At 41.2% G+C, this 23,558-nt stretch overlaps 2 protein-coding genes across 5 annotated transcripts; one reads left to right on the top strand and one right to left on the bottom strand.

The window, feature by feature from the left end:
- The first annotated feature begins 910 nt into the window (after positions 1 to 910).
- ift46 (intraflagellar transport 46 homolog (Chlamydomonas)) lies at positions 911 to 10,944 on the top strand. Its single transcript, XM_071204441.1, has 5 exons — positions 911 to 944; positions 8,786 to 9,057; positions 9,483 to 9,576; positions 9,770 to 9,901; positions 10,342 to 10,944. The coding sequence occupies exons 2-5, from the start codon at positions 8,822 to 8,824 to the stop codon at positions 10,696 to 10,698; spliced, it is 819 nt and encodes a 272-aa protein (XP_071060542.1). The 5' UTR covers positions 911 to 944; positions 8,786 to 8,821; the 3' UTR covers positions 10,699 to 10,944.
- Positions 10,945 to 12,680: 1,736 nt separating this feature from the next.
- On the bottom strand, positions 12,681 to 22,896 carry LOC117452108 (serine/threonine-protein phosphatase PGAM5, mitochondrial-like). Of its 4 annotated transcripts, none has more exons than XM_034090581.2 (6): positions 22,440 to 22,896; positions 19,832 to 20,004; positions 17,968 to 18,093; positions 17,781 to 17,869; positions 14,737 to 14,870; positions 12,681 to 13,210 (listed from the first exon to the last, which is right to left on the bottom strand). In XM_034090581.2, the coding sequence occupies exons 1-6, from the start codon at positions 22,667 to 22,669 to the stop codon at positions 13,060 to 13,062; spliced, it is 903 nt and encodes a 300-aa protein (XP_033946472.1). In that variant the 5' UTR covers positions 22,670 to 22,896; the 3' UTR covers positions 12,681 to 13,059. The 4 variants fall into 4 exon arrangements, with proteins under 4 accessions (XP_033946472.1, XP_033946473.1, XP_071060538.1 ...); XM_034090582.2 differs by having other exon boundaries at positions 14,737 to 14,867; XM_071204437.1 differs by having other exon boundaries at positions 17,781 to 17,876; positions 17,969 to 18,093.
- Between the last annotated feature and the right edge of the window lie 662 nt (positions 22,897 to 23,558).

Genomic DNA, 23,558 nt, shown 5'->3' with positions numbered 1-23,558 from the left:
AGCCCGACTCCCGGGAAACAGTAACATCCGCCGGGCTTCAGCGGTCACACACACCGGGGAAGGAGCTCCAGCGGCCCTTTAGTGTGTGTGTGTGTGGTGTGTGTGTGTGTGTTGTGTGTGTGTGTGTGGTGTGTGTGTGTGTGTGTTTGTGTGTGGTGTTGGTGTGTGTGTGTGTGTGTGTGTGTGTGTGTTGTGTGTGTGTGTGTGTGTGTGTGTGTGTGTGTGTGTGTGTGTGTGTGTGTGAGAGAGAGAGATGTTGTGACAATTATCTTACTGTTTATATTAGCACTGCTAAACATGATCAGCTTCATGTTATAGTATCGGCTTTAAAAGTACACAGCTATAGTGAACTCAAGGCATGTCAAGTATAAGCAGTAACAGAGTACACAAGTAGACATTCAGTGTGCGAAAAAGTACACGTCCCACCGTCCGGGACGTGGGTGGTTGACGTGACGCCTTGTTTTTCTGTTCATGGTGACAAATATATATAATAACTGGTGATGTTTTATTAAAATCTCTATTTTTATTAACATCTTGATCTTCAATAACCAATCCATCTGTAATTCATGAGCTCTATACTTCTAATATTTAAATATTTGGTTTGAAACATGAACATTGTCCACTGGTGTGACTGTCCGGGGTCACATTGCTATCTTCAAGCTACTGTAATAAACAAAATAATACAATAAAATACTTTAAAATACCTTTTATACACATAATAGCAATGTTTACTTTATGAAACTATAGGTTTTAAGTATTCATGTACCAAATCCAAATGCTTATGACGCATTACATTTTGTCCACAAAACAGATGTCCACCTAGTGTGACACCATTTTGTGAATATAGAACGGGCATTAATTTGGGGACCCATCATTGAGAGAGGGCCTTATTTATCCAGGAAACTTCCAGAAGACATCCCTGGACCACATGCAATGAACAGAGGGTGAGTTTTAGCTCAGATATTTATCATAATATTGCTATTTCTTTGCACTGTCAGAAATGGGACCGATAACGCTGTCCTTTGGTGTGACTTAATGAAATTGTTGATATGAACATTTTAATACATTTATATTATTTTACATTTAAATATGATGTAAACCTTACACTGTAAGTTTGAATTGAAGGCTCTCTAGCATACAGCTAGGCCGCAAACTGACAATGTAACTGAAATGTCCATGGTGTGACAGCATTGTCTATAGTGTGACGTAAAGTCAGCGTCACACTAGTGGAAATGGCTGTCACACCAGTGGACGTAGGTTATAAATAAGGCCTAGATAGATGCATTTTAAAATTAATTTAGACTACTTATATAATAGTTTTCTAACCTTTTGAGTACACCGAAAGTAAACATTTTCTACTGTTTTCTATTTGTTTAGTTTGAGGTCCAGGCGGAAGGTATGAGAGACAGGCAGACGATGACTAGTAAGGATAGGACAAGAAAGTACAGGGAGAGGTTGAATGAAGATCCAAGGAGGAGAGAGGATCTCTTGAGAGAGAGATGCAGAAAGTAAATATAACATGCCACCAAGAATGATTAAATGACTAAAATGTTTCATTACATGGGCAGAAATGCTTAAGGTTTTGTCCTTATTTCTGCAGATATCAGGAGAAAAGAGTGAATGGAGAAATTGTTAGCCTCAGTGTGAAGTCTGTGTCAGCAGCAACAAAAAAGCGGCTTCAAGAAAAATGGAAGAACTCAAAAAGGAGATGTAGGGCAAGGGACCGGGCCATTAAGGCTATACTTGAACTAACTCCACCTTAGGCTGATGGTCAACCTTCTGACCATGAAGAGGTCAATGAAGTCCTAGTACCTCTTTTATACAGTACACCAACACATTCCCCCAATGAGATGGCTCCAATCAAACCCAAGGGATTAAAAAGAAAATCTGCTGTCAAAAAGCAGCTGAAGAAGCTAATGATTCAAAATAAGAAATTGCTTGAACAAGTTAAAGCAGAAAAACGAAAAGCTGAAAGGTTTAGAAGGCATAATCAACGCCTCATACAGACACGGAACGTTTGTGGGAAAAGTCCCTCAAGAACAAAACAGTCCAAACAAGGATACATTGCTGGACAAAGAAAAACACAAGTGGAGTCCTTCTTGACTAGAGATGAGAACAGCAGACTTCTCCCTGGGAAAAAAGACATTATTGGTAGGAAAGAAAAAATGCAGAGGAGAGTACTAGCAACATCTTTAGTTGATTTGCACAAAGAGTACAACCAGACATGTGAAGCACATCATGCAATATCATATAGACAGTTTGTACGATATAAGCCATTCTTTGTCACAGAAGCCCGATCAAATGATCGTAATACATGTGCCTGCTACCAGCATGAAAACATGCGGCTCCGAATTGACAGCTTGTCACAGAGGGGTATACTCTCCTCAAAAAGCCTATCACATCTCCTCTCAAGTATTACTTGTAATACTGAAGACTTACATTGTATGAATCGAACATGCACAAAGTGCTGCTATGATGAAATCAAGCTTGCGGCTTATAACTCAGACGAGCGAGCCAGATGGGAACACTGGACGAAGGAAGACGTGGTGGTTGGGAACAAAACATATAAAAACTGGGTAAAGAAAACAGAAAATGGTACAGTGTCAAAACTTGTTGAGGAATTCAACAGAGAGTTGGACGCCATTGCCATCCATCATTTCAACTGGCTTCACCAGGCCCAGAAATTCAGGCAACTGAAAGACAACCTGAGAGAGAACGAAATAGTTCTACATGTTGACTTCTCTGAAAATTATGCCTGTAAATTGAACACAGAGATTCAAGCATTTCATTTTGGAGGAAATCGACAACAGGCATCCATCCACACAGTAGTGGCTTACACATCAACAGGTTCACAATCGTAGGCCACAATCTCTGACTCTCTCAGCCATAATGAACGGGCTGCGTGGGCCCATATCAAACCTGTAATGCAGGAAATGATGCAAAACTCGGTCCAAAAGATTGACACGCTCCATGTGTTAAGTGACGGTCCAGTCACACAGTATCGAAATAGGGCAAACTGTTTCCTCCTCAGCAGTGTACCCTATACCTGGGGGCTCAAGCAAATCACTTGGAATTACTCAGAGAGAGCCCACGGTAAGGGTGCACCTGAGGGAGTTGGTGGAGCTGTGAAACGGATGGCGGACAACCATGTCCATGGGGGGAAAGACTTACAAAATCCAAAGGACTTGTATGAATTTCTGATCAACAGAGAAGTCGAGAACATCCGATTCAAATGGATTGATGAAAGTGACATTAATGTCTTCAATGAAATGTTGCCACCATCAGTTCCAAAAGTCCCAGGGCTTCTTAAAACACACCAGATACTTTCTTTCTGTCCAGGAGAGATTTACTACAGGGATCTGAGCTGCTTCTGCCAATACCCGGAGATGTGTGAATGCTTCAAACCAACTAAGATGAGGATGGACGCTTCTTCGAATGCAAATTCTGATCACCTGCAGCCAGACAGCATCCAGGAGACCTATGCTGAGAGTCCCAGTACTGATGTGGAGAAGAATGAAGAGTACACTGTGGGAAAGTTTGTCATAGTTAGCTATGACAACAAACTATTTGTTGGTCAGATCACCAAGCTACTTCTTGACAACATTGAAATCAACTGCATGGTTCAGCATGGAAAGAGAAATGTATTCAAGTGGCCTAATAAGCCAGACTGCATTTTCTACCACAGAGAACAAATCGCCAGTGTCATCTCCGAGCCAGAGCCCAAGCAGCGTGCTGCACAGCTCACCAAATATGACTGGTTACTATTCAATGAGATCTGAAAGAATGTAGAAACATGATGCGAGTCCCAAGCACCAAAAGCTACAGTATGAGCTAGTGGACATTGTTTCACCACTCAAGTCAAACTACAGATGTGACTGAATTTGACTTAACAATGAATGTGTTTATCTTTTCTGAATGTTTTTATTAATTAGTTTTATCAATTGTTCAATGAATTTTACTGGAAAATGAAATTGCTTATCTCTACTGAATGTTTCATGAATGAACATTAATGGGTTTTATGGATGAATTGTTTAATGAATTGTTTTGAATATGTTTCAAGCTATCCATTGTTATTCACATTTCCGTTTATGTCCATGTTATGATGTGACATGATGTTATGATGGCTATTAGCCAATACACATTTTTAAATAGCACTGTTGGTTTTGATGTTCAGAATATAACCTTAGAGAGTAGAGATGAAATAATAAAGATTTTGTACAAAACTTGGCATATTTTGTAATGGTGTCCATCGGTGTGACAGAATGTCCTGTGGTGCGACAAAAAGAAAAGTAAAGAAAATAGTCATTTTGGTTCTCAAATGCCTGAGAAAAGTGTTGAATAGAAGAAGAGTAATAGCATCACTATGGATATGTAAAGATAGTTTTTAGTTCAATCAGGTTTCATACTTATTATAATGAAAATAACCCAAACTTTTATGAAAAGTCCCTATGTGTAGATCATTTAGTAGGGCAATAACATGATTATAAATTTAAAATGATTACTATGGTTGTAGGGGAATATTTAAAACAAGTTGATAATGGTTGAGCATATATTTCTTCTCTATCTGACAATCTCTGAATTAAATATTATTATTAAACATAATGTCACACCAGGAGACAATTATTAGGACTTCCGCACAGAAAAGTTCATATTATATCAAATAATTAAGGAAATAGATTGGGTCTCACAACGTTTTGAGTTATTCACATATTAAGTCATTCAGTGATATGTAATTTGAGTAACATTTCAGAAAAAAATATAATTTTACTTTTGCTTTCAGTCCACGTCAACTACCCACGTGTTATTTACAATATCGGACAAGTAGATCTTTCAATTGACTTGTCGGGTGGACAAGTGACGTTTTATGCCCCGATTTATTGACAAATTATTGATACATTCAGTTTACAAAAGGCAGAACTCATTCGCAAATTGTCCGTGTCCGCCATTGTTCGTTTAGAAATGTTAGTTTCGGTTCTGCAAGTCGATTCATAAGGAAATGCATCTCGCCGTTTTCTGTACAGTTAGACGGGGGCGGGGCGGAGCGAGGTGGGAAGTGTAGCACAGTGGCAGGGTTGGGAAGCAAAACTCGGTTCCGAGTAGGAACAAATAACAATTGTCCGGTCCCGGGATTAAGAGTTGTGAGGACAGGAGCTCTCTCTCTCTATGCTCCGTATCAGCTGATCGCTGCACGGTGCAGCTCAGCGTCTCTCTCTCTCTCTCTCTCTCTCTCTCTCTCTCTACACACAGCAGATCCGCTGCCCGTTTAACAGCCTCATCTTTGTCAAACTTTCTTATGTTCTTTCTCTAACACGTAATGAAGGTTATTAAGCGTTTTAGCTCCTGTGTTGTTAATATTGACCGCCATTTCCTTTATGAAGTGAAGCAGCCTCCCTGTCTGTGTCCTCGCGCTGTCCTCACATCCCCGGACCCCCAGACTCGGAGGAGCACAGGGATGTCATGTTAGTATTGTTTATGAAGCAGGGTATAGAAAGTACATTATTGAAATGAAAATACTATTTATTTACTTTTACAAACAGTGAGCAGCTGGGCAGCTGCAGCATGTGTATTGCAGGACATGTGTAAGCGCTTTGAGTTGTAGAAAAGCGCTAGGCCTATAGGCTATAAATATAATAATAATAACTTTATTTGTATAGCACCTTTCATGCAGGGGATTGCAGTTCAAAGTGCTTTACATCAGTAAAAAACAAGACATCAAATCAGTGTAAAACAAGCAGCAAGAGCAAAGCATAAAGTGGGATAAAATAATTAAAAATAAAAACATGGGGAATAAAACATAGAGAAATAGTGCAATGTCAATCACAGGGAATAGTGCAGTATAATAGTGTAAAAATGCTTTGGTAAAGGGATAGGTTTTAAGCTGCCTTTTAAAAATGCCTAATGTATTGGCTTCCCTAATATTGTTGGGTAACGTGGTTTACAAAGGCTGCATCACCGATCTTCTTATGACTCTTTCTGGTGACCTCTAATAGACCTGCATCTGATGATCGCAGTGTTCTGGCGGGTGTGTAGTTTATTAGAGAGTCAGCAATGTAGCTGGGTCTTTGTCCATTTAGAGCTTTGTATGTAAGGAGAAGCCCCTTCAAATCAACTCTAAAAGTTACAGGAAGCCAGTGTAGAGTAGCTAAGACAGGACTAACGTGTTCCCTCCTTTTGGTATTCGTCAGTAGTCTAGCTGCAGAGTTTTGAATGAGCTGGAGTCTTCCAATAGCTTTCTTGGGGAGACCAGTGAATAGTGCATTGCAGTGTCTAGTCGGCTAGATATAAAAGCATGAATTAGCTTCTCTGCATCATTTTGATTTATGAATGGTCTTAACTTCGCTATGTTTCTGAGATGAAAGAAAGCTGTTTTGGTCACTTTGTTGAAATGGGCGTTGAAGTTCAAATCTGAGTCCAGGATGACACCGAGACGTCACCTCCGGTTTAATCCAAGTGGTTAAACTTCCTAGATTATTTGTTAGCATCTCTCTTTTTGAGATAATAATAATGTATTATTATTATTATTATTATTATTATTATTATTAGGCCTATGTGTTGGACATGTGTGGTTGGACTCTGTCTCACAGGCAGGTTGCAGTGTAACATCAGAGGACACTGGGCCAACTGTACATTCTTAAACTGCACCACTTAGAGCTAACTAAACAATGCAGAGATTATTTTTATATAATTGTATTCAATAACCGTAAGAAATTAAACAGTATGAAGTGATTTGTAAATAGGAATACAGATTTGACTTAATGTTTTCATAAATATATTTTTCTCCCAGTTTGTCATGGGACTTATTTTTACCCTCTCAAAAGAACCGGAATCGAGAACCGAAAATAACCGGAATCGAAAAGCAGAACCGGAATCGTTAAAATCCAAACGATACCCAACCCTATGTGTGATGCAGTAACATCTTACCGCTCACTTACGTTAGCGGTGTTGTAAAAACCGTGGGAAAGTGTAAAATACGATGACGAAGAAGAAGATTCCAGTGGCCCCAATTTTTGTCCATTCTGGACAAGTGAAAAATGTATTCGGACAAGTACATTGCCAAACTCACTTGTCCATGGACAAGTACTCTCTAAAAACTTTTTCTCACACTGAGTAGTATCAGCTCCATGTAAGATTATCAGAAAAAGTGCTCAAGTCATTTCATCAAAAGTATTAGCAGTAAAAGTACAACAGCATTATCAGATATGTGTTAAAGTCAAGGCAGTCAAATTAAACAGTGTCAGCTTTATATATAAGTTTGATTTGTAAAAGTACACAAGCAGCATTATCCACTTGAGGTTAAAGTATCACTAGCAAGTATGCACACTTATTATCCATTACATGTAGATAAAGGTAGTATGGTCAGCTTCATCTTAATGCATCAAAGGTAAAAGTACACATTTATTTTCTTCTTCATGTCAAAGTATCTGCAGTACAAGTATTACAAGCTTCATGTAGTAAAAGCATCAGCAGTGACAAGTGAGTACACAAGTACACACACATTAGTAGCTTGGTGTAAAGTATAAATAGTAATAGTACATAAGTATTACTTAGTATTCACTTTATCGTAGTGTAAAGCTTCATGTTTGAGTATAAGCAGTTAAAAGACAAGTATTAACATCTTCATGTAAGAGAATCAATGGTAAAAGTACATCAATATAATCATCTCAATGTAGTAAGAGTGTCAACAGTTAGTTAACATGAGTATTATCAGCTCCACGTGAAAGTATCAGTGGTAAAAGAACACAGTTATTATCAGATCCATCTGGTTAACATATCAACAGTGAAGGTACATAAGTATTATCAGCTCCCTGTTAAGGTATAAGCAGTACAAGTACACACAGTACTGCTTAGTGATGGCAAAATGAAGCTTTGAATGAAGCATCGAACCACTTGGACAATTGTGTCGGAAATAGGTTAATTTCTCGAAGCTTCAGTTACAGCGACCTCTCCTGGCGAAGTGCAAGGCTGCAGTGGGTTTAACGTATCTTTGCCTTGAAAAATATTCGATGCACACACACACACTAAAACTGAATATCATGTTCTATTTGCAATTAAAGATTGATAATTGTGTGTATTGGGTTATTGAGAAGAGACTAGAGAGTGTTGGACATTTTTTTGGGAGGAGAGGGCCTTTTATCAGTTATTAAAGTTGAAAAGCAATGATTAAATACATCCATTCCGGGCTTTGAACCAGCTGCGAGGAGGACATCGCATTCAGGCCCCCCGGCTCGACCCACTGGGCTATCTATTCCTTGAAATATTTAACTGTTTTTATATTACTGATAATTTTCTTTTTGTTCACAACTTCTCCACATTTCGAAGTGTTTCCCGAGCCGGAACGACCTATTTTTCTTCCTGGCTTGCTCTATAATGATACTACAATTCAAATGCAATGCCAACAACAACTCAACACAACAACAACCCACACATTGCACATTGTTTAGAGCGGTCATAAAGTGTTGAAGCGCTCAAATTTGAAACTGTTTCAACCTGTCACCTGTCAGAATCGAGACGAGGCAGTGCATTGAATCGCGTGAATGGACCGCGAACCAGTGAGTTGATTCATTCAGGAAATGAAGCAATTGCTGGTTCGGACGTCACATGTCACGTGATTTGAAGCAGTTGCTGCTTCGGACGTCACATGTCACGTGATTTGAAGCAAGCTTCGAAGCACTGCTTCTATGGAATAGGAAGTCCAGGGTTGAAGCTCCGTTCGAAGTTTCAGTGTCAAACTGCCATCACTAGTACTGCTCTCTCCTCTGACTCTGATCATTTTCTGTGTTTTCAGTCAGAGTCCCAGCCCAGCAGAAGGGGGCGGGGCTTAATGTCGGCCAACAGCGACGAGTTTGACGAGGACGAGGCGAGGGGGGTGCAATCAGGTGTCAGTCCAAACGAGGAGGAGGAAGAAGAGGAAGAGGAGGAAGAAGAGGACTCTGATGAAGAGGAGTCTGAGGATGACGAGGAGTCTGGGAAGCCTCCGGAGGGAGCGTACGACCCGGCGGACTACGCCAACCTGCCCGTCACCACGGAGATCAGAGAGCTGTTCCAGTACATCACCCGGTCAGTACACAAACACACACCTCATTTACTACCTGCAGAGTATTTACTACCTGCATCTCTGAGAGAAATACTGCAGAAACACACACTTCATGTTGTACTACCGCAGAGTATTTAATACCTGCATCTCTGAGAGGAACATTCACATAAATACTTCAGAATCACATCACAATTTAAATTATTCCTTTTTAAATCACAAGTATTTTTTCCATTTTCTGCAAAAATCCGCTTCACTAAAATTCAATATTTCTTCAACATGTTTACGTTTGTAAACTTTCAGGGGATTTTCAGCCTCACAGTTTTATCGCCAAAAGACAAAATACTCTCCTGCACTCTCTGCATATAACATCATATACACAACACATGTCATATTTGACATGTCAGCGATAAAAGAAGAGAATAATCTGATGTGTGTTTTTTGCTCTCAGGTACAGTCCTCAGTGCATAGAGTTGGAACACAGCCTGAAGCCCTTCATCCCCGACTTCATCCCCGCAGTGGGAGACATCGACGCCTTCCTCAAGGTAGCTGTCGGTTTTCAAAACATCTGGCCACCGCTATTGTTTTCAAAAGTTACTTTTAATTACGTTTAATCCTGTTATTGTTGTGAACAAAATTACAAAAATGTATTTAGAGGTCATCGAAATGTCCCCTTATCGGTGACCCCTGACCTCTGCGTGACCCCTGACCTCTGTCTGTAACCCGTGGTGCGTTCAGGTGCCGCGGCCGGATGGGAAAGAGGACAGTCTGGGTCTGCTGTTTCTGGACGAGCCCAGCGTGAAGCAGTCGGACCCCACGGTGCTGTCGCTGTGGCTCTCAGAGGAGAGCAAACAGCACGGGGCCACCGAGGTACACACACACACACACACACACACACACACACACACACACACACACACACACACACACACACACACACACACACACACACACACACACACACACACACACACACACACACACACTCTCTCTTTCCTGAGATCATCTGGTAAACTTTGTATGTTGAAAAAACAATCTTTTAATACTGTTAAATTCATATTATAAGGGCTAATTAGAAAAGTGACGAGTGATATATATATATATGACATTAAACAAATAAGATATTGCAAAATAATGTTGCTTTCAATTTCTTAATATTAAAAGCGTCATCTTAATACAACGTAATACATGCTTTAAACACCTCTCTGTGCTCGCTGTATCAGTGTCCAGTCAAATAAATCTGTATATGAATCTGTAGATAAATCTGTAGATACATCTGTATATGACTCCTTCTCCTTCTCTCCCTGCAGCTGAAGAAGGTGACCAGTGTGTTGAGTCCGCTCTCTAACCCTCGCGCCGTGGACAGCTGGATGGAGAGCATCAGCGCGTTGCATCGATCCAAACCGCCCGCCAGCGTGCACTACGGCCGCAGCATGCCGGACATCGACAGCCTGATGCAGGAGTGGCCCCCCGAGCTGGAGGAGCTGCTGGGCCGCCTGCACCCCCCGCCCGCCCGCCTGGCCTGCAGCTTGGACCAGTACAGCGACGCCGTCTGCGCCCTGCTGGACGTCCCGGTGCACCACGGCTGCAGAATCCAGGCTCTGCACCTCCTGTTCAGCCTCTACCTCGAGTTCAGAGACTCACAGCACTTCACCCGCAGAGCGTAGTGCGAAGGGAACTGTCCAGATTAACAGATTTAAAGTGTGTGTGTTTTAGTTAATTAAAAGTGTGTCTGGGAGCACAAGTGAGAAAATATTCCGGATTTTTATTCTGTCCTTTTGTATTAAATACTCAAATAAAATCAATAAAGACTTTAAAACAGACTCACGTTCCTGCATAGTGTTGTTTTACAGCAGATTACAGATTATGTCATTCCCTTGTTATAATTAATAAAATAGATTATTGATCCCGAATTGGTTGTTTTTGTTGCAGCAGTGTGTTCAGGCGTTACATTAAAAATAAAAAGGTGGAATAATTAAAGTATACAAATAATTAAATATATTATAAATTATAAACAATATTTTTTTTTTCAAGTTTTTTATAAATAGTATAAATATATTGTTGTAAATAAAAGGAAAACTTGTATTTTTGTAATATTTTTAAACCTGTTACACTTAGAGAAATTGTTCACAATAACCTCAAAGCTTTTATTTTTAATGAATCTTTGTTTGACTATTTCTTGTTTGTTTTTTTAAATGAAATAAAATAGAATCAAATGTAATCAAGTATGATTTGGTCGTATAAAATCAAATGGGCTTGTTTTCATGTTCTTTGGTCTCTGCACGACTACCTCTCACTGGCACCTTGTCTCTCTCCGTATATTTTAGAAATGGAGTAAAGAAAGCAAACCGAACCTCACATCTGGGACCAGTTTAACGAGTCCTCTTAACATCTAATACTTTAAAGATTCATCACCGTATTCACACTGGAGAGAAACTGTACAGCTGTGACTAATCTGGGAAATATTTCACTCAATCAGGTGACCTTCAGACACATTATCGTATTCACACTGGAGAAAATCTACTCATGTGACCAGTGTGGGAGAGCCTATCCTCGGAGTATTAACCTTAATCTCCACATGTGCGTTCACGCTGGAAAGAAACCAAACAGCTGTGACCAGTGTGGGAAAACCTTTTCTTTGGGTAATACCCTGAAAGTCCACCAACGCACTCACACTGGAGAGAAACGGTACAGCTGTGACCAATGTGGCAAATCTGTCAATACAGTAGATGAACTTCAGGCATATTATCGCATTCACACTGGAGAGCTAATCTTGAAATTCACCGCAGTGTTCGCACTGAAGAGAAACTATACTGGTGTGTGACCATTGTGGGAAAGCCTTTTCCCAGAGTGGTGCCCTTAAACTTCACCAGCGCAGTGTCCATTTTGGAAGTGACAGCCTTCTTTTCACCCTCTGTCTGAAACCAGAGACCAGTCTGCTCTGATTGGTTAGCTGGTCGGCTCAGTTGCGATTGGTCAACCGCTTAGATATGTCGAGCCCCCGTAGCCATTCAAGTATTAGAGGGCTAGCCTGTAGAAAATCCCTCTGGAGGGAACTTTTGGATTTTAGCGTTTGCAGACCATTTACAGCAGGGGTGTCCAAACTTTTTTCCCCGAGGGCCACATACAGAAAATATACGAAGGGCTGGGCCACTCACTAGAGGTTTATTGCCTCGTAAGCTCAGTTATAAGTTAGTCAAATCAATCAAATGTAAGTACATGATGCTTGTGAGTGTTGGCAGCTCATCCCTTAAAACAGAAGATTGATTATAATAAGGAGAAATAGGAAGGGTTTATTTCAAGCTTGTTATGGTAATAAGTCATTGGGCTTTTTTCTTATCAACTAAGATATTTTAGAAAATGTTTCCAACTTTAATCGACTGATTTTATTTGAAAAGTGGTCGTATTAACATATGAATACTACTGTGTAATATATGTTTACATTTATATTTAAGAAGTACAATATAAGACAAGCACAAGTTTCATTTGTGGCCATATTCCATTGTGGTTTTAGAATTAGCTGAGGGCCGATTCAAAATGGTCCACGGGCCGCATTTGGACACCCCTGATTTACATGAACAAAAACATATATAACGCACTACAAGAAAAAACATAATAGGGCCTCTTTAAGAAATGTGACGAACTGAGGTATTCATCATTTAACTTTATTTACTACAGCTGCACCATACAACACACGAATCCACACTCCAGCATACAGTGACAGCTGTAAAGCTAAGAGCAGGGTTTGCATTTACAACAGCTATACAAATACAACATTTTTTTTGGTTTAAAAATCAGTCACTTGTGTATAAAATCCTCAGTTACATTCAGGCGCAGCCGTTTGATCACTTCTGCTGGCGTTCTATGGCACGGAGTAATCACGACCACAGAGTGTCATTACATGATGGTAGTTCACTTACAAAACAATAACATCAAAAGTAATTTTCAAGACACTTAAGGAGAGAACTGAGCTTTGACCCTGCAACCAACCGACTGAAATCAGAGTCCCAGAGAAATGCGTGAGGCCGTCAGGTGCGAGTCAGTTTGTCGGGGGGCATGAATCCCGAGTCCCCCAGAGTCCTGAGGGCCACCCTGCCGCTGGGCCGGATGGTGAGCCACGTGATGCTGCCGTTGTTCAAGCCCATCCGCAACCAGCCTTCAGGGGGAAACTGCAGAGCCCTGAGACAACGAGAGGAAGGGTTATATTATAGTACAAATCGTGGGTTAATCGGTCCAGTAAGTAGTCATTTGAACGACATAGAGCGGTGCAGGAATGAGTCCTAAAATCCAGAAATTAGTTAGCATTTTACCGCTTCTGAACAGATTACATAAAATACGTACGGGAATGACTACGTTGGTGAATATCTGAAGCTTTTATTCATGAACTAAATACAGCGGTTGCCAACAAGTTTCTGAATGAGACTAACGGCCGGTCCACACACAGGCATGAAAAAAATCTTTCAAAGCTTCGCCCATTCACTTGAATGGGGTGACGTAGAAGATTTTTTAATCTTCGCCGAACTGCATTGTGGGGAGCGGAGCATGGCTTTGCATCAAAAGTTGAGCAATGTTCAACTTTTGATGCTCCCGATGCTTTCGAAACTGGCATCAGCCAATCAAATCCCGTTTATGCAAATCCCGCCAGTACAAGCGCTAGCCAATCAAACCGCGTGCAAGCAGGGAGAGCCAGACCGCAGTTCATTTCCTCATATTCCAAACGAGAAGTTACGGTAGCAAATCACCCGGTTCTTTACGACCAGAACTATTTACCGGGATACAAACCGGAGGAGCCAGGCATGGAGGGAGGAGGCAGAGACAGTGGGTGAAACTGGTAGGTTTTCGCCTGTTTGGGGATTTTATATCCAGTTTACTTCGTTTTAACATTGCTATTGCTTTGTATGTCGGGGGCGGGAGATTCATGTGATTGGTTGTTGGTCGCGTGAAATCGCCAAGCTTCAGACACGTCCAGCATCAAGATTTTTCAAGATTTTTTTCATGCCTGTGTGTGGACGGGCCGTAAATGTCATCACGGCGAGCATTAGCCACCTTTAGCTTAGCAGTGGTGATGCGGCTCATCAAAATGTTAACTTTTTACTTACTTAAAAGTGGTGTCAATATGTGAAGATTATCTCTGAGAAAAACGTGTGTTTGCCACATACCTTATTTTCTGCAATATTTCCCAAATCTACAGAAAAATCCCATCTGCTTTCGGTCTTCAAAAGTCTCTGGACCACTCTATTAAACCCTTGTCATAACAAAGTAGATATACTAAATAAACTATTTCAACCAGACGCAGAGGAAACCAATAAAAACAAAAGGGCTAATATATTAAACTGGACATTTCTATTTAGAGTTCCCTTAAGAGTTTAACGAGACAAGTTCAGCACATAATCAAAAAGATATTGCTTAATAGTTTAAACTAATTTTGCAAGATTTATAAAAAATGTAAAACTCATTGTGATTATTTTGAGTGATATTGCAATTGCAACATAATTTACGATTTAAGTGTGAACGACCCTTTTTGAACAATATTCAGATTATCATTGAAAAATGATGTTAAAATGGACATGCTTTGGAAACCATTTGTGAGCTGGGCCTCAATTCTTAATTTAGATATTTTCACATATTTTGCATTTACCAAATATAACTCACTGCGATTTGGTTATTGCTGAGCGACATACGCAGAGTTCGGCTGAGAGACCAACCTGCAGACGAAGTATCGGATGACGTTGGCGTGGCACACGATGATCTCGTAGCTGTCCTCCTTCTGCTTGGTGTCGGCGCGATGGATGTAGCGCCGGAAGGCTGCCTCGATACGAGCTCCATCTTCGTGGTACTGCTGGAGGAGGGTAGAGAGGTTGAACACTGTCCTTGTCACATGACGGGGTTAATGTATGATGCTGCAGTGCATTGTGGGTAGGGTTGGGTATCGTTTGAATTTCCCATTGATCGATTCTGATTCCGATTCTTACGGTTCTCAATTCCGATTCATTGAGGGGCAGGGTAAAAAAAGTATACATGCTTCTTCCACCAAAAAAATTACATTTATTCGAGAAAGTTTTACACAGGTTAGTTTACAGTAATATTCACATTAATCAGTCTGTTTATATTCACTGCTATGTAACTGTAACCTGAGAACCACTGAAGCTACAACAGTCCAACTTTTAAAGGAAACCCCCCCCCCCCCATTTAAAAACAGTTCTTGTTGAGAAAAACAAGCATATCTGCCGAGGCATACCGGGAAGAAATGTTTGAACATTTTAAAGCAAAATGCTTCTAGGGGGTACAACTCGAAACACCCATATGAAAAAGATTGGTTTACATTTTAATAATTAAATAAGTATGTGAGCATAACCAGTAACCCATAGCCAACAACAAATACATGTAACGTATATTATTTTTGTTGTTCATTCATATCTTATTTTACTATTTTATTTATGCATATTTTTGTATCTCTCCAGTTTAAAACGATATGTCTGGTTTACTGTCCTATAGTTTACATTGGAATGATTTCAAACCTGTTTTATCCCAATAATTATAAAGGAGAGCCTTGGAAATATGTGTTTACATAAACTGTGATCAAACCGTTTGAGACCCACTGAGATAACTTAGACTAAAGTGAACTATCTAAACACTCAGAGTCCTTTCCCTCACTGAGCTGAAGCTATCAGCCTCAGTCTGACTGGAGAGGACTCTCCTCCACATCATTGTAGAAACATCTTCTTCTTCCGTTAGAGCAGCTAGCACCAGATGCTAATAACAACAGCACCCTCCCTTTCTCCCTCGATCACTCCCACGCTCACGCGCACTGTGGCTGTGAGCTGCGGGTGCCAGATAAGCCAACATCCCCCATTTTCATCACTTGCAGCGCCCATCGTACAGGGCAAATGAAACGTGTAACCGGGATGAGAAGGGTGTTACATTTACTTAATTATGAATGTTGTTACATCAAGGCCGAACATTAGGATGAGCCCCAACGGTCAAAACATTTGTTTTCCCTCCCAGAGCTGTCAGCGCAGCGCCTCCACAGATCTGGCGCCCCAGGCCAGTGCTTCTCAAAGTGTGGTCCACTGGTGGTCCGTGAGTATATTGGTACAATTTCACATTTGAAATAAATGAATTAAAGTTTTCCGCACTCTCGCGGGAATATCTCCACAATGGAGCGAGCTTAAGTTTAACTTTTGATTGCATGGTATAGCCTAGCGCAACACCTTCATCACACATGTTGCCACTTGTTTGTACCATTTGCAGGCAATTTGTAATCTGTTCTAGAAAAACGATGTGTTTTTGGATATTTTTGGAGTTAGGTGGTCCGCGAGTGTTTTTTTATTGGTTAAGTGGTCCTTGGTGTGAAAAAGTTTGAGAAACACCGCCCTAGGCGAACATCTATAACGCCAGTGCGACGGGCCGGCCCTGGTCTCAGGTTACGCTGTAGGAAGTGTAGGTACAACGCTACATTTCCCGCCCCGCCGCAGTCATACAGTAGGCTACGGAGAGCGGCGAGAAACATTTCCTCAGGCATCGAAAAGCAGAACTGAAATTCACATTTCTAAATGATGCCGTTGGAATCGAAATGTTGGAACCGGTTCCGGTACCCAACCCTAATTGTGGGGAATGTACGAAGAGTTTTGTTGCAAACTTTATGGAAACTGTTACTGCTACTAAAGGTTTAATCAGCAGTGAACCACTTAACTGCAGCTGCACGGCCCAAAAGGAAATATTGGCGTTGAAATGAAGATTGAGAATATAATTATGTTAAAACAAGGCCTTAGTGAATATGAAATCAGAAAACCAACATCTTACCTAAATGGCTTAATATCACTGAGGTACGTTTTGCAATAAGGCTCACCAAACCCATTGCATCTTCAATCATAAAATACTATTTTACAACTGGTACAACATGTCCATTTAAACATGATTTGTGCAGGTTATGGACAAGATCAATTCAAGACTTTGTAAGACATTTTAAGACCACATGGAAGAGAGTTGAATGCTACAAAAAATGTATACTGGTAAAGGCAACTAAGCATGAGTGAGTCCCACTGCAGTCAGCATGTCGTTGTGTCCCTGAGACCATGCGCGCCATGGGAGAATCTGCCTTGGTACAAAGTAGCAGTGAAAACATGGTACGGAGTTTCATTGATTTGGGCATTCTCTCAATAAGCAAGTGGAATGGATTTGATAGTGAAGCACTGACACAGCGCTCTACAAAGTGCAGCGAGTGGATAGACCGATGGGGGGGGGTCTAAACTAATCTTTTGAAAAAGTGGGGGGGACTTGTCCCACCCAGTCCCACCCTCATATAATGGCTGCGACGCCCATGCCTGAGACGCTTCACCCCAAATGTCTGCTGTGGGGATTGTCCACAGTGCTGAATGTATGTAAGTCGCTCTGGATAAAAGCGTCTAACAAGTGACATGTGATGTGATGAGTTGTTTGATAATAGAATAGTAATATATTACAACACTCTGAATCTAAATTGAGCTAAACTGAAATATAAATATTTTCTCCTGCCTAGCAAAAATTAAATAAATTCCGATGACCCTCTCGATAATAAATCAGTAGAATATTTATTTTAGTAGCATTCGAAAAATATTATTTAAGAAATGTTATGCCTACATTTCATAAAATTGAAAATAAGAGTGTCTGTCTGTCTGTCTCCGTGTGTGTGTGTGTGTGTGTGTGTGTGTGCTGTGTGTGTATGTGTGCTATATGTGTGGGTGTGTGTGCTATGTGTGTGTTCTCTCACCACAGCGTCAGGCTTCCAGTGAGTGACGGGTGGAACCGGCTCGATAGGAGCTCCCTCTCGCAGCAGATCACAGCTCACCAGGTCCACTTCTACACCCGTAACACAGAGGGAGCGAGGAGGAATGTTAGCATACGTTTGGGAAGGGACAAAACCACCGGGAGAAGCCTTGGTGAAGCCTTTCCACTACCTTCAAGGTGTTTGCTGATGATATTGGCCGTCTCCGTGGCTCTGGACATGCTGGAGTGGATCAGAACGTCATACTTGATTCCCAACGCCGCCAACCTGGAGCCCGTCAGCTCCGCCTGCTCACGACCTGGACGTGGAGACACAATATCCGTTATAACAAATGGCTGCTCTCACGGGAACAGCCAGGAACCATTTGTGTTCGACAGCTGACTTGCAAACAGAGATCACAGTGCTTAGGACAAATGTACCAATCGCTTTTCATTCTGCACTCAAACTTTTAAATTCTTGAAAGGCTTTTTAACTTGATTAGTTATTGATGTATTATGGTGATGCTCTGAACTACTTATCGTGTAAATTGGAATGATCCACATCCAGGTGTGCTTTCTTCCTGTATGTTCCTGCCTGTGTGCGTGACATAATGCTTGCAGGATTAATAAAGTTGTTGATTGATTGATTGATTGATTGATTGATTGATTGATTGATTGATTGATTGATTAGTAGTGTGCTACAGAGGATACATGCTGTTAGACTATCAGAGACAGAACACATCTAAGATATTTCTAAACATCACATGGACCGATACAGGAAAACATTCCTGCCGACTGCAAGCTCACTTGATTACAAATCTCCTCTGGCTGGAAGAGAACTGTCTGCCGAGGTGCCTCAGGGCTTCTGGGACGGGTCTGCTATCGGCTCCGAGAGTAACAACAAAACATGGAGAGGCAGCATTTAGCTATCACGCCCGACTATCTGGAACAAACGACCCAAATCGTGCACGTCCACAGAAACGCTTACTATTTTTAAATCGAGACTAAAAACACATCTCTTTGGCTGCTTTTAATTGAGATGATCATATTCGAACTACAGTATGCCTTTTAAACATGTATTGTTTACCTGTGGTGATTATTTGTATTTGATTATCTTTGCTTTGTAATGCCTGTTGTAAAATGCCATTATATATATAATGTGTTTTTAATGTATTTATTCCTAAAAACTCTTTTAATTTGTTTTGTAAAGCACTTTGAATTGTCGCGTACAGAAAAGCGCTATATAAATAAACTTGCCTTGCTCCATTGCTTCTCCTGATAACGGGACTCAAGCTCCCAATATACATTTTACATCCAACATGTAATCATCCATTCCTTGCATAATTCCTATATATATAATATCCTGCTTTATATGTTGTTACTGTATATTTCCACATGTATATTTGTAATTATGCTTTTTTATTTTTAATTGAGATATTTACATTTTGGATTGTTTATTTCTAGTTTTTATATTTCTCTTATTCACAATGCCTTGTTTTTTTATGCTGCTGCAAAGCAAAAATGTCCCAATTTGGGATGAATAAAGTACTTCTCATCTTCTCTTATTAACTACTGAAGACCTTTTTACATTACATGACATAACATGTCACTTGTTAGACGCCTTTATCCAAAGCGACTTACATACTCAGTACTGTGGACAATCCCCACAGGAGACATTTGGGGTGCAGTGTCTCAGGGACACAACGACATGCTGACTGCAGTGGGGTTTGAACTTGCTGTCCCTGTGATTCCAAGTTCAGCGCACCAAGTTCAGCGCACTACCCCACTGAGCCACAGCCTACATTGGCTTTTGTTTCTACTTGAAATGTGTGTGTTCTGTTCTCATGTTTGTTGCTTTCAGGACTCCACGTGGCCTGTGTTTTGTGTTTATGTTGACCGTACATTTCTGCCTCATGTTGTTATTGTATTCATGTTTCTGTGGTCTTCATTTTAACTTTTGTTCTTTCTTGTGAAGCACTTCTATCTCTGTGAAAGGTGCTATAATAAATAAACGTATTATTATTATTATCATCTTATCCAAAGGTGAAGAACGAGCACCTAAAGGAGTGAGGATCCTCTCCTTGTCGCTGAGGCCGCTCAGGTTGTACTGCGAGTGTCGGATGAGGAGGATGTTCCTCGTGGCTTTGGGTTTCCCGTTGTCCTGCTCGGAGCTGGGGTCTTCAGTGGAGCTCTCCTTCTTCTTCCCATTGGTCAGTGAAGACGGGTCTCTCCTGCAGAGGAGAGAGGAGGTCATCCTGGGATTAAAGAGGCTTTGTCGGACGTGGTTAACTTGAGGGATTGTGAACTGTGTTGACATGATCTAAGATGATGAGCACCCAGGCCCGGTTCTACGGGGGTGCATAAGGGTGCATTGCACCCTCATTTGAAAAGTGAAAAGTAAAAAAATATTTAAAAGTGAAAAATATTACATTTTGCCTATTATTACTAACAATAGTAATAATAATAATAAGAAGAAGAATATAGTTGAAATAAAATAAATTGTAATTGTGGTTGAATAGCATTGTCTGCTGCATTTATTTGATCAATTTAAATGGTAAGTAACGTTATTATGTCAGGTGCGCGTGACCTGTGCCGCTGCACATTCATCATCTGCAAGGTGCTGACACAGCAGTCAGTGATGGATCAGAAAATGGTTATAACAACCAGCCCTTATCGCCAGCAGCAACACTGCATCTCCTGCAGGTAATAACAGTTCAGATCATGGGGACATTACGTTACTGTCGTGGACACTAACGTCCTCCTGCCCGACTCGCCGGCTTTGCCCGCCTCGCCCACAGAGGTGGACCAGCCACAGCCGTCTTCGTTGCCCCAAACACCGCCACCCCTCGGCGGCCCGCAAGTGCCAGAGGACCTCTGCAAAACAGAGCCTGCCAGGTATATTTAAAAAAGTTCCCAACTCGCCTGTACAGTGGGGCTAAGGCGCTCATTTGCAGCTCATGGTTTCAAAACAGAGATTGGCTTGGAATATTCATGTGAAAAAGATGCCATCTTCTGCATGTAGACATTTCGGTTCAAGTAAGTCAGATGCCTTCACCACAACTGGCGCCATGCTCTTATAGGCTACGTGATAAGGGACTGGGAAGGCATGATCAAGCAAAGAGCACATAGATCTCTTAATGTTGCTCTCAAAGTGCACCAGATTGATGGTTTTAACTTCAATATTTAAAAAGAAATCTTCCTGGGGGAGCATGCCCCCGGACCCCCCCAGAGGAGGTGAGGACCCTCATAGAGGGTGTTAGGTCCACTCCCCAATTATAAAAATAGCACTTTACCACTGCACCCTCTCTAATCTCAGATGCACCCTGAGTCATTTTGTTCTGGAACGGGGCCTGAATAGGACACTGAGAATTTCCAAACAGGGTACTTTGAGAAGGCGATAAGCAGAACTCCATTTGGAAAATGTTGCCATTCACAGTTGACTAATTGGGGAAAAATTGCAGCAGGAAGAATTAAGGAATCTCACTATCCTACGTGTCAGAGGTGTAAAGTAACTACTGTACTTTTCGGACTATAAGCCGCGACTTTTCCCCCCCATTTTTTTTGTACAGCTAACGGCCACTAGGGAAACCTCCTAAATTCTATGGATTTACAGGTAAAATTAACCACCTTTAACTCTATGGGCTCTATGACCATGGTCCGCGCCCGCCACCTCTAAGCGGGCTGGGGCTCCAGCGGGAAAAGCTGGAGGCCGGAAAGAAGTGAGACAGGTCGCGCGCCAAAGCAAAAGTGGAACCGAGAGACAGAAACGAGAGCAAGGACAGACGGACCATTTAGCTGCTGCGGCTTATATGCAGGTGCGCTTTATAGTCCGCGAAAAGTACGGGTAAGTAGATTAATCAAAGTACTATATTTAAATACAGCCTTCAAGGTACTCGTACTTTACTTGAGTATTTTACATGTTTGGCTACGTTTTCCTTCATCTTTCCAATACTACTTTTACTTCCGTACATTTTATTTACTGCCAAATAAAGAAACTAGTATGAATTAAAATAAATAACTACATGGCATTTATTGACTTTTTTTAAACCCAGATTCTCTTCCCCGGTGTACTATTTCATTTTCGTTACAGTCGTATTTTTAAAGTCCCAGGTGTGTGTCCTGTTGGGTTGGCTGTGGCTGGCACGGTGTCCACTCTCAATCAAGTCAAATTACTTTTGGTACTTTAAAGTAAACTTGTTCAGTTTCTATTTACTTTATTTGCTCTCTTTTTTTGGTCACTAAAATGATTAAGTATCGGTCACTCAAACTGTATTAGAGAAATACTATGTGCCTCCAAACAAAGAATTATCATGAATTCAAGTAAGCCCTAGAATTACATTAAGTACATGCATGCATTGACTTGTTTAAACCAGATGACTTGTTCCTGTGTAATATGTAGTTCTTGTTTCATTTTCTGTTTCATCTCTCTTGTTTATAATGTTGATGATTTGCCAATGAGACCGAATAATCAATGCTATGCGACTCCAAATAAAGAACTAATACATTGAATAAGCCTTTATTTAAACCAGATTCCTTTTTCCTGTGTACAATTTATTTCTTGTTTCCATTTCCTTTCTCTTTATCATTATAATGTTGAGTATCTGTCAAAGAAACTGAATTATCAATACTATGTGGAAAAACACACAGCAAATAAAGCACCACGTACTTATCCCAGTTAAAGTCCCAGGAGTGTCCGGTGGGGCTCGGCGTGTGGTTAGCAGGAGTCCACGCCGGCTGCGCAGCTCTCAGGGCGGACAGTCTGGACCAGCGACCCGCCTCTCCTCCCCGGAGATCACCGAACAATCCCCGGGAGTCTGCGGCGGCTGCAGCGAACACCAAGGCGGCAGATCCTCCAACCAGCCCGCACACAAGTTTTAAAGTCTTCCTGTAAGACATCCTGAGAGAATAGAGCAAACTGTTGCTAGCTGATTAGCTTAATCTGCGTTACCGTTACAGAAAGGTAACGCAGTCTTCTCCCTCGCTTTTGATTATTTTGTGTTTTATTTGGTCATTCCAATCCAGCAACTGAAACAAAACGCCCTTTCTGTGCCACAGTTTTAATCAGATGGCAGTTTTTTTTAAGCTATTAAACTAAAAATGATGCTGTCAGCAGCTCAAGAAAAAAAACAAAAGATTCATCACCGTATTCACACTGGAGAGAAACTGTACAGCTGTGACTAATCTGGGAAATATTTCACTCAATCAGGTGACCTTCAGACACATTATCGTATTCACACTGGAGAAAATCTACTCATGTGACCAGTGTGGGAGAGCCTATCCTCGGAGTATTAACCTTAATCTCCACATGTGCGTTCACGCTGGAAAGAAACCAAACAGCTGTGACCAGTGTGGGAAAACCTTTTCTTTGGGTAATACCCTGAAAGTCCACCAACGCACTCACACTGGAGAGAAACGGTACAGCTGTGACCAATGTGGCAAATCTGTCAATACAGTAGATGAACTTCAGGCATATTATTGCATTCACACTGGAGAGCTAATCTTGAAATTCACCGCAGTGTTCGCACTGAAGAGAAACTATACTGGTGTGTGACCATTGTGGGAAAGCCTTTTCCCAGAGTGGTGCCCTTAAACTTCACCAGCGCAGTGTCCATTTTGGAAGTGACAGCCTTCTTTTCACCCTCTGTCTGAAACCAGAGACCAGTCTGCTCTGATTGGTTAGCTGGTCGGCTCAGTTGCGATTGGTCAACCGCTTAGATATGTCGAGCCCCCGTAGCCATTCAAGTATTAGAGGGCTAGCCTGTAGAAAATCCCTCTGGAGGGAACT

This window comes from Pseudochaenichthys georgianus, chromosome 9 (genome assembly GCF_902827115.2).
Source record: "Pseudochaenichthys georgianus chromosome 9, fPseGeo1.2, whole genome shotgun sequence".
Classification (NCBI taxonomy): Eukaryota; Metazoa; Chordata; class Actinopteri; order Perciformes; family Channichthyidae; genus Pseudochaenichthys; species Pseudochaenichthys georgianus.
Note: the sequence above shows the minus strand (reverse complement) of the source record. Positions and strands in the feature narration are given on the sequence as shown.